Source organism: Eucyclogobius newberryi, unplaced genomic scaffold (genome assembly GCF_026437365.1).
Source record: "Eucyclogobius newberryi isolate DKJ021-1_F unplaced genomic scaffold, fEucNew1.0.hap1 SCAF_10, whole genome shotgun sequence".
Lineage (NCBI taxonomy): Eukaryota > Metazoa > Chordata > Actinopteri > Gobiiformes > Gobiidae > Eucyclogobius > Eucyclogobius newberryi.
The window spans coordinates 33,693,572-33,705,084 of NW_027315724.1; the positions used below are offsets into that span (position 1 = coordinate 33,693,572).

At 43.1% G+C, this 11,513-nt stretch overlaps 2 protein-coding genes across 2 annotated transcripts in view; both read left to right on the forward strand.

Annotated features, from left to right (window-relative positions):
- Positions 1–779, forward strand: part of LOC140372023 (interleukin-1 receptor accessory protein-like) — a 31,112-nt gene extending 30,333 nt beyond the window's left edge. Inside the window, exon 11 of the mRNA XM_072459280.1 lies at positions 307–779. Within this exon, the coding sequence (XP_072315381.1) occupies positions 307–749 (443 nt within the window). The 3' untranslated portion in view covers positions 750–779. The remainder of the gene's footprint in view (positions 1–306) is intronic.
- Positions 780–4,768: 3,989 nt separating this feature from the next.
- On the forward strand, positions 4,769–5,982 carry LOC140368371 (uncharacterized). The gene has a single exon (XM_072455373.1). The coding sequence runs from the start codon at positions 4,809–4,811 to the stop codon at positions 5,889–5,891; it is 1,083 nt and encodes a 360-aa protein (XP_072311474.1). The 5' UTR covers positions 4,769–4,808; the 3' UTR covers positions 5,892–5,982.
- The last annotated feature ends 5,531 nt before the right edge of the window (positions 5,983–11,513 follow it).

Here is an 11,513-nt window from a genome sequence, read left to right on the forward strand (position 1 = left end):
AGAGAGAACAGAGAGAGAACAGAGAGAGAACACAGAGAGAACACAGAGAGAACACAGAGAGAACACAGAGAGAACACAGAGAGAACAGAGAGAGAACAGAGAGAGAACAGAGAGAGAACACAGAGAGAACACAGAGAGAACACACAAACTTCATCCAATAACGAGTGTCTTGCCGCAAACCACTCTGCCACTAGCCCCTTCTCTAAAAATGGAGACCCCATAAAATTGTAAACTCCTCTCTTTCTTGTCCAGTCCATCTTTAAACCCTCCATCCTCCATCCTCACCCATCCCTCTCTCCCCCGCAGCCATCACAGACGAGACCCTGAGCTTCGTGGCCCGCAGCCGGCGCCTCCTGGTGGTCGTCAGCCCCGGCTACGCCTCGCAGGGGTCCCAGGCGCTGCTGGAGCTCAAGGCCGGCATCGACGGCATGGCTCTGGGCGGGCACCTGAGGGTCATCCTGGTGCAGTATCGTCCCGTGAAGAGAAAGGTGTGGGTGCGCGAGCTGAGGCGGGCGCGGGTGGCTCTGGCGCTGGTGCGTTGGCAGGGGGACAAGTCCAAAGAGCTCACGTCTCGCTTCTGGAAGAGGCTGAGAGTGGAGTTGCCTTTGCGGCAGGACAGTGGGGCCAACGGGGCCGGGAAGGACGTGGCCCTGATGAGGATGAGCAGTCAGAACAGCACCAGCTCCCAAACCGGGCTCCTCTCAACGACGACCAAGAGCCCACAGAATGTGTACAACTACGCAGCGTGACACCGACTGTACTTTGAACCTCTAGCTACCACTGTGTCCGGAAACGACTCACTACTCACTACTCACTACTCACTACTCACTACTCACTACTCACTACTCACTACTCACTACTCCCACTCCACATCTGCACATACACGGACTTGAACGAATATAGCTGTTTTAGGATTTTAGGATGGATTATTGGGAATGTTAACCAGTATGTTGCATCATCACAAGTGCTTTTAATCCCTTGTACTTTGGGAGGGCACGCTTAAAGGCCCTGTACCTGATTTTCACCGTCATAGAGTAACAGAACTACCGTATTATCCGGATTATAAGTCGCATACATGCATTGCTTACATAGTTTTGGCCGGGGTGTGACTTATATGTGATATTATTCATTATTACAAGAGGGCGCTCTAGTCTCTAAGCGACTTAGAAGAAGAATCTGCACTTCCTCTAACTTCAGAGTTTGTGGAGTTGTGAGACAGAGGAAGAAGAATTCAATGGATTTAGTGATTTGGGGTAAAACTGATGCTTTGCTAAACTTGTTAGCATGTTCTTTATGCTATAGTTATCTGAATAACTGTTCATATGTTACGTTAACATACCAGACACTTACCACAGTTCTGTCTGTGCCTCATGTAGCTGAAGGTGTTAGCGTTAGCATACGTCATGTAGCTGAAGGTGTTAGCGTTAGCATACGTCATGTAGCTGAAGGTGTTAGCGTTAGCATACGTCATGTAGCTGAAGGTGTTAGCGTTAGCATACGTCATGTAGCTGAAGGTGTTAGCGTTAGCATACGTCATGTAGCTGAAGGTGTTAGCGTTAGCATACGTCATGTAGCTGAAGGTGTTAGCGTTAGCATACGTCATGTAGCTGAAGGTGTTAGCGTTAGCATACATACACCTATTCACCATGTTCTCTCATCTGTTATTATTTTAAATGGGTTTTTCCAAGATGAAATGTCCGTTCTTGGCCTTGGATTTTATCAAATACATTTCCCAAAAAGGCGACATATACAGTATATGTTTTTTTTCTTCTCTATTATGCTTTTTTTTTGGGCTGGTGCGACTTATACTCCGGAAAATACGCTTTATTATTTCAAATGGTTTGCGGCGGTCCAAAGGCATTGCTCATTTACATAATGCCATGATGAGTTGATAAGAAAGAGTCAGCTAACAAAACATAGCACGCAAACAGTGAATAAAATGTACTGCAATTAGACGCACACAGCACACAGCAGTCTCATTTTGACTAAGAGCTAGGGCAAGACAGATTTGACTTAATTACAGTTGATCCTGTTCAAAAGTCCTTAGATTTCACCGCCCGTCTGTTCCTTCTTCACACGAGGACCGTTCTGTCTAGACAACTCCTATTTACATCAGTGACTAATCAAAATGTTTCAGACAATCAAAAGCATTCGGACTGATTTTTAACATGCTGCATAAAACCGCAGAGCCATAAATGTATTCACGGCTTCGCCACACAAAATATATATGCACAGAAATACTTTTTTGTATTTGTACCAAGTGTTTCCTTTCAAATGCTGCATCTTCAAAAAAGCTCCGAAAACAGATCTCGTCAAAACCGCCTTTAAATAGCTTTATCTTTATTGTTTTCCTATGTTTGTCTCCATTATGTAAATGTATTTGGGTATTTTGAAAAGTGTTGTTGTTGCAGTATTATAATTTGTATTATTCTTAAGGTTACATATCGAGCGTGGACCTAATATGACGATCCATTCTCTAATTTTCTCCTTTTTGCACAAGATTTGCATTAGATTCTCATTCAAATGTTTGAGCCAGCTGGAGTTTCTACAAAGATTGTCGAAACTGAGACTTCTTGGACCAGAACACAGGTTCAACGGTCTTGCATGTGTGTCCTTAAATGTGTGAACGGTACTGCAGAAATATCCTTTTACAACCCACACTAATTTAAGACGGGGACCATGAAATACAGACAACAGTGCAACTTTACATGCGTCATATTATTTACACACTGAATATATCTTCTGTTTATGAGACTCTTTCAGTTTATAAACTTGGGGTATTTCATTTTTTAAGGGAGCTTTGCTGTTACAGAATGTGATTTTGTTATTTTGTGCTGCCTGTTGCCATACACAATAGAGGATATCTGAAGTCATCACATCAGTTGAGCCAAAGTTCCTCAGCACACATGGAAAAGAAGTGAATGACTCGTCTTGACTTCAAATAATAATCAGTTTTTTCAATTATCTGAACTATACAAACTATAAAACACATACGAAAAGACCTTTTTATAACAAAGACAAAGGCATTTTTCACTTTATTCGTAAATATTCTCTGTCAAGACGCCGTCAGTCACCATAATTCAACTTTTATTTGGTTATAAATGTATTTAAAAAGTCTGAATGGACAAGAGAAATAATCATTTGACAACCATTTGTCTGACTAGGTCGATTTATGAAAATGATTGTTGGCAAAGGGCCTAATGACGATGTAGATAATGATGTCCAAAACCACTTTTAGTTGTAGAGTGTTCAAAACATTAACAGTCTTGACCAGGGTGCATCTCCCTCTGTGTCTATGGATTTAATGTTCTCCTTGTGCCAAAATGTGTGTACTCTTAACATTTTGTATATCATTATCCTTAAATGACTGCACTTTAAGTATTGGCTGCACTCTAACTACTGGCTTTTCCATGTTGTGATCGGCTTCAGCTTAAAAGTATTTGACTAAGGACAACAGTGTGAATTCTGATAACATTATGACAAACGTTCATCACAAAAAGGGTAATGTGTGTTCAGATGTATTACCACTGTCCAAAATGTCACTCATATAACACTGCAAAAGAGCTTTGTTTACTACTGGAATGCTAAAGATATTCAAGCTTTTCTGCCATAATTTATATGGAATCAGCCTTTTATGTTCACAATGTTGTTTGCTTAAATGTACTGCACAATTTGACTTTGGTTTGTCAGAATCACTTGAACAGTTTGTCTATAAATGTTTTGTTGTCAAATTCATTTCAGTTCCATTTCTCATTCATGGCATCAGGTAGAGGCACCATCACAACATTTCATTACTCAATATTCTCCTTTAACATGGCTATTATCCTACTTCTACTGTATTCATCCCCTGATAAATGCAGTATACTTACATACTTTTATGCACAACTTTTGGGGCTGTGGAACCTGAACCAGTAGCCTATGCTAGTATTAGCGTAGTTCCCCCGTTCATAGAAAAGGGTGAACATGGGTACCGGGGAACATGGGTACCGGGTAACATGGTACCGGGGAACATGGTACCGGGGAACATGGGTACCGGGGAACACATGGGTACCGGGGAACACATGGGTACCGGGAAACATGGGTACCGGGGAACATGGTTACCGGGGAACATGGCTACCGGGGAACATGGCTACCGGGGAACATGGCTACCGGGGAACATGGCTACCGGGGGAACATGGGTACCGGGGAACATGGTACCGGGGAACATGGTTACGGTATAAAGTCACTTCACTAAAATGATGTACCAAGTTACCTACAACTACAACGACTACAATCACTACTCTTTCCACTATGACAGATATTGTTCTCTAAATTACAATGTTTGCACGATTTGGGACACGTGTGTTTGGCCTGAACTGGATTTAAACATCGAGACTGCAGTCATCATCTGCATTTTACAAAGCATTTTGTAGTTTGTTTTGTAATAACTAATAGAAGATTTAACTGGATTTGCCCAATCAGGCACAGTTTAAGCAACTGTATGACACCATCAGAAGATCCGTAATAAGTGATCTGTTCTTTTCTTCTGTATCTGCCTCTGTATCTTCCTGCGTTGCACCAATGAAATTTCCCCATGTGGGACAATAAAGGATTATCTTATCTTATCTTAATGTGCATTTTCAAAGGAAGTAATTAAAGAGCAGAGATTGATGCGCATCATGTGGACCTTCTCTCTCCATATATACATTTTTAGTCACCTGTACAAGCATGACTATTCAAAATGTTATGCTCTGTTGTTTGTAGTGTTGCTATTTAATTGTATTGTTTATTTCTCTTATGCAGATTTATCCGATTGCGTGCTGCGGTCAATGCAGAGAAGTCGACGCCTCCTTTTTGTCCTCAGCCCTGAGTTTTTGGCCGAGAAGAGCTTCAGCTTATTCGAATGTCGCCTGGGCTTGTACCTGGCGCACGCGCAGAAGGCCAACATTGTTACCGTGGGTTACCGCTCTGTTAGCAAACTCCCCGGCGTCGAGGTCGTCCAAATTCGGAAAGCTGCCGGTACTATGGTAACGTGGAGGGGGAAACGATCCGAATCGCCACGATCTAGGTTCTGGCTGCGCTTGCGGTTGTCGCTGCCCGTTCGGCCGCTTGCTTTGGGCCGTAGGATGATTGACAGCACTTCGTCCCACTCAGATTTGGCGGCGTTTGTGCTTCAGAAACACTACAGAGAAACGGCCAATCAGGGAAGAGCGCTCAGGAAGTCATTGGCCAATCATAGTCGAGGGAGCAGACAGTCTTCGGTGAATCAGAGTCTGCATAGAGAGCGACAGGGCGCGGTTACAGATGCGAGGAGGAGATGCTCGGGTTGGGTCGAAGTCAAACAGGAAGTGAGGCCCGAATCTGTCAATCAACGTGGCCCTGCCTCTTTGACAGAGGCAACCAATCAGGTGGGCGACGAGCCTCTTAATCCCACCCCTTTGCCTGATTCTACTCGAACGGCGCCGCCACAGCAGGAAGCGAGGGCTGAAGAACAAACTTGCCCCGCCCATTTGGCAGATTCGACCAATGCGAAGAGCCGTGATCCTGATCCTGACGGGTCGCGTGACCAATTGGAGATGAAACCAACGTCTGTCTATCAAACTGGCCCCGCCCCTTTATCACATCTAACCAATCAGCTGTGCGTTGGCCCTCCTGATCCCGCCCCTTTGCCAGACTCCACTGAAATGGATCTGGCAGATACAGACTCCACCCCTTTTACAAGTTTCTCCGCCCACAATTCCGACCCCACTGTCTCACCTGAGTCCTCATGTGCGATTATAATGGACTTGCCTGATAACAGTAAAGACCTGGACCCCACCCTTTCCTCTGACTCCGCCCCATTCACAGACTCCGCCCTCTCCGAGTGTCTACAGGAAGCTGAAGAAACGCAGCAAACGAATACTGCAGCATAACGGCCAATGTTGTTAAGAGAGTATAGCTGCAGCCGCTGTGGACGTTTAGCTCCGCTCCGCTGCGTTCAGTGCCAAAAACGAAATATGAAAATGCTGGGAACAGTGTATTATCTATAAAAAGCTACATTGTTAAGTTGGGTAAGTTTAGGAGTCGATATCGAGTACTCAACCGGATGTGGAGTTGTTGTAGCTACAGTCAGACGTTCCCTTTCCAATGGTGTGACTGTTTACTTGTTTTTGTTTTCAACCGACATATTTTATATAATTATGTATTTCAATATGTGTAATGCTTATGATCAAACTTGCTTGTTGATTCAAAGCCAAACGTTTGGATTTCAATCCTCTAAAAAGGTGGAATAAGTATTTCCTTAGGCACAATTATTCTGTATTTTTTCTTTTTTTCTTTTAGTGTTCATGGTCCATGAAGTCAGACTTTGTTGGCAATATATTTTAGCCTGTATTAGCTGCATTTATTCTGGACAAACTATTTTTTTGAACATTATTAACATCTACGCTAATTAACCTGTATTCTGTAAAGTATTTAAATGAGGTGTACTATTTAATTATTTAAAACAATAGTAAATTCTCAGACACATTGATCTGTTTCCTGATTTGTATCCATTCAAAAGCAGTTTAGTAGTTTAAACAGCACCTGTTCTTAATACTTGAATTCAACCATAAACCTTCTTACGACATGACAAACTAATGTACAAACACTGTTACATGCGTTTAAACACGCAGCTTGTAAATTCAAGTTATTTACATATGTATGTGAGACTTGTATATCAGTGAAGCAGTTTTTCTTTATTTTTAATGCATGGTTCTTTTTAACATCAGAGGGGAAATGCAGTAGGCTAAAATATTGAAGATGCATGTTTTGATATTTTTCTATTGTACTATTGAAATACCAATAACATTTACACTATCCAAAGCCAGTGTCTGGTCTTCAATTCAGTTTTGCACATCCTCTCACTGTGAATATGACGTGTTTTGTGAGGTTTGTGACTGCTCCAGGGCCGTTTACGCTTCTCGGGCGTGTTTCCGGTGCGCTCAGGTGCGATCAGCAGGTGTCAGTGTGGGACCAGGAGTGCGTAGGACCAAGAGTGTGTTGGACCAGGAGTGTGTGGGACCAAGAGTGTGTGGGACCAAGAGTGTGTGGGACCAAGAGTGTGTGGGACCAAGAGTGCGTGGGACCAAGAGTGTCCCACACACCAGGAGGAGAAGACTAAACGCAAGACTAAAACCCGAGACTTAAACCCGAGACTAAAACCCGAGACTAAAATCCAAGACTAAAATCTGAGCCCAGTGTGAACAAGTGTGGATCAAGACCAAGAAGGACCTCACTACTCACTTACACGTGCCAAAGATGGTAATAACCTAAACTCACATTAAGAAGGTTCTGGGTTCAATTCCATAGTCTGGTTTCCCTCATAAACACACAGACGTTCATTAGGATCTGGGGAGGAGTCCATAGCAGGTTTGCATGGAGAAGTCTAATTAACTAATTTATTTTAATCTGGTCCGGTGAGGTCACAGGGGTATGTTATTGTCCCATGGATGCTCCAGATCTTGGCTGGGTTTGGTCAGGATTGTACCTTTAGCCGGAGGATTTTGTTGATTGTGCCTGTTTTATTGTTAGAGGCAAGAGCTTATCAACCTTCACAAAGAGTTCGAACTGCACTGCTTGTTTCTCTTCACTTCTAATATCACATGTGTAAAGCTGTAAAATATCTGTACCATGCGCACACCCTCTGCCCACTCTCTGATTATGGGTTGCGGGTGTTTGTGCACTCTGGTTTTCTTCAGACTTCCTCCGGAACAAAGCAGTGGTTTAGTTTCTTTATCGAAGGCGTCGGAGGGGCGTTTGGACTGGTTTTGTTCAGCCTAATGCCCCTTGAATCAGCTTTGTGTCGCACTGCAGGGAGACATTAATACAACATGGGTCAGATTACACTTAAATATGCCTGTAAATGCACAAGACTCGCTATTAGTTCTAGGCATTTTCAAGAAGAACCAATATGTCTCATGTTTTTTCCCCCTATAGTCTTAAGAGTCTATAACGACACATCTAATATCTATGGGTTTGAAAATGATGAGAAATTAGGACCATTGTGTCTGTGAGAATCACTGCATTTGAGTAAATATTCAAGTTACAACAGAAATAGATCGTGCTTTTGATTCAGCAACACATCATTTATCTTTGCTTAAAGGCGGTATGGACGATTTTTCGGCGATTTGAGCACGCAGGCGGAAGTGCGCATGCCACTCCCCCGTGTGGACTGATACAACACACACGTGCGTTTGTTTATTAGCGCAACGGATCGCATCACATCTCTCGTCTCCCGTAGATTTCTGTCCACTTCTGCGTCAGCTCGAACTGTCTTTCTCCGTCTTCATTTTGCCCCGTACACTGAGGGAACTATATTATGACAGATCCATGCGCTTAGGCACGCGGAAACGTGGGGACGAGCCTGACGCGGCTGCAGGTGAGCGATAGGTGCGTTTTATGATTGATACGTGGCAGGACAAATGATTTATCCACGCCACGAGGAAATATGATAAAAAATTTGCTGAAAAAAATCGTCCATACCACCTTTAAGATTTTGCTATCTTTTTTCTTTCCAGCTGCGGTCAGTCTTGTGAAGGCGGAGTCACGCTGACCCACGGTGAGGTCAGGCCTAAATGAATGCAGAGAGTGTTGTTGTTTGTCAAAGTGTCCCGTATCTCACAGGATGACCGATGGTTTGTGAGCTCCGGCCCCACATTAATAAACGCTGAGCAGTCATTTCCCATCAGCCACCACTGCTCATCGCTCCAGCAGAGTACGGCGAGTTAGAGGGGACAAACTGCCCTGTCAGTCAGAGGCATCTCCTGAGCACTTAGAGTCGGCATTTCAGAGTCCTGTTCAGGTACGATGCAGTCTTACTGAAGTCGTAGTGTCATTTATGAGTCGTTAATTTGCTGCTCTGCTAATTCGTGGCAATGACAGTGAAATCCCTGCGCATCACCGATCATACGCCACATCTGTCTTTCTCAACATCAACGTCTTTATTGACTAGAAAATAATGATTTTTCCTTATAAGACAGTAGTTTCTCAAAAGGTGGTTCAAAAGCAAGGACCACACAACCACAAGATATGTGAACGACGACTATTTAATGAAACCCATAGCCAGTTTGACAATGAATATTATATTTATTCATCAAGAGGGGGAGAGGGGAGGTGACAGATTCCCTGTATAGGATGTTGTTGTGTTGCTTTTAATGGCGGTTGGCAGCCAACTGAAAAGGTGCACTTATCGCCTCCCACTGTAGTTGTACGTCTTCTGTAGTTGTACGTCTTCTGTAGTTGTACGTCTTCTGTAGTTGTACGTCTTCTGTAGTTGTACGTCTTCTGTAGTTGTACGTCTTCTGTAGTTATACAATACGGTTTACATACGCTACACAGCCAATCAGAGCATTGATAGTGCACAAGTGCCCGGCCCATACGCACCTTGCAGGTTCGCTAGCTAACAATAATGCGGCGGAGTTAAAAGACACACCCCCTTATCATGGCGCCTGGGACACATCCAGCACCAAGCCAAAGTAAAAAAGAAATGCGGTTCTTTTAGGATGGAATGGCTTGTGCCACTGGACCACAGCCAGGCCAAAGCAGGACTCTCACATATAACTACTATACATCTCATGAAAAACAGGATTTTTGTGTTTTTCATCTTAAGTGGGCCTAATTTCTTGTAATAAAAGTATACTAATAAAAATTGCTGTTGTAATTTGATTATTTTAATGTAACTTGCTTTGATGCAAGGTTTTGAACAGGCGTGGGCGTGGCCACAGCGTGCACATCTGATGTTGCTCACAGTGGTCCTCGGTGTGCCCAGGGAGCTAGTGTGTTTGCCCAGACACATACAAACTTAGAGGGAACATTGGTTGAACGTCTTCTGTAGTTGTACATCTTCTGTAGCTGAAAGTCTTCTGTAGTTGAACGTCTTCAAAGTATGTGTTTCACGAGAAAGAAAGAGAAAGAGAAAGAGAGCAGCCCTTTTGACAACAGGTCAAATGATGTAAAGTTGTTTCAGGCGTGTTGCGGTCTTTAATACCTGGTGGTCTTATTTACACCATGTTCCAGGTGCAGTATGCACACTGCCCTACAGGCTGAGGACGACAGGACGAAAAAATGTACAGTACTCCTGATACAGTATGTGCACGTCATACATAGTCATTTTGTATTTTCCTTTTTGACTAATTGCCCCTGTTTGATGTTATTTTGACCACTGATGAAATTTCGTTTATCAAATAAACTATATAATAATACAAACAGTGAACTCCATCTGGCAACATTATCTGCAACATAGAGTTTTCAACAGTGATCTGCTCACGCAGCCCGGTATTTGTGTTTCAACCTCTAAAGTTCACTTTAGAAACAAAATGAAACAAACTAAAGCTGGGTTTACACAGTGATGTTGTACGTTTCAATTGTTCCAAATGACTGTGAACATATGAACAACAACCATTTATCTGCCCTGTCTACGCGCAACAAAATGAATGTGACTATTTTGCTGCCTGATTAAAATGAAAGGGAGAAAATGTTTTTTGTAGTTTTGAGGACTATATATTTGGTTTTAAATTGTTAATCACTATGGCGACGGTCCTCATACCTCTGAAACACAGATAGCGGTAAAATAAGTGCTGTCTTACTAAACCAGGTGCAAGGCTGTTAAATGCACACGACACTTCCTGCTCTGTAGATCTGATCGGTTGCCCTGGTTTCACAGGACCCTTGGCACTCACCGCCCCGTAACCATGAGGTGTGTGGTTCATTAGATAATACACTGGCTGAAATGGAATGAAAGAAGAGCAAGAAAATAGTGTTGTTTGTATAAATAAATACATGGCATCTTTGTTTTGGTATTCCACATTTTATAGCTTAATATTTTTGAAGAAATACATTGAAAACTGTAGCGTTAGACATTTCTGCAGCAGTCTATCGTGTTAATAGTCACCAAAGTGGTTTGCTAGTACCTCCTAGCACTAATATTCGCTCATCATCTCTTTGGTCTGGGAAGTTCTCACTGAGCGTTTATTTTGCGCATGCTCACAAAAGCCTCCCCAGTGCAATGTTCCATTGTGACATCACTGCAGTTTAACATGGCTTTGCTGTACTAAATATGCTCAACAAAAAACAAAATAGTAAAATAAAATTACATTATAGACAAAAATAATCCTCCAGTTTCAGTGATGGCAATAAATGAAAGATTATTTGTAGAGGTGGGTGTAATCCCTCATGTGTCCAGGAGTGTTCCATTGTAGAAGAGTCAGTGGTAGTGGTCTGGACCTGGGCCCTGCCCACTGGCACCGCTCCTCAGGAGGTTCCGCCCGGTGGGCAGGACATACTTCCCAGACTCCATCCGCAGTTTGAGAATGACTCTAGGATGAGTCTTGTTTTGTCTAGATGACTACAACTGAATCTTTTTCTGCATTATTTGTAGAGCACTTTTCGGTCAGTCGGCTTTATTTGACAGGACGGCTCAGGGAGAAATGGGCATGAGAGAGAAGGGAGGACATGCTTGAACTCACAACACTGCAGCAGGCTAATTCAAAGCGTTATCATCCTTATTGCAGTGACTC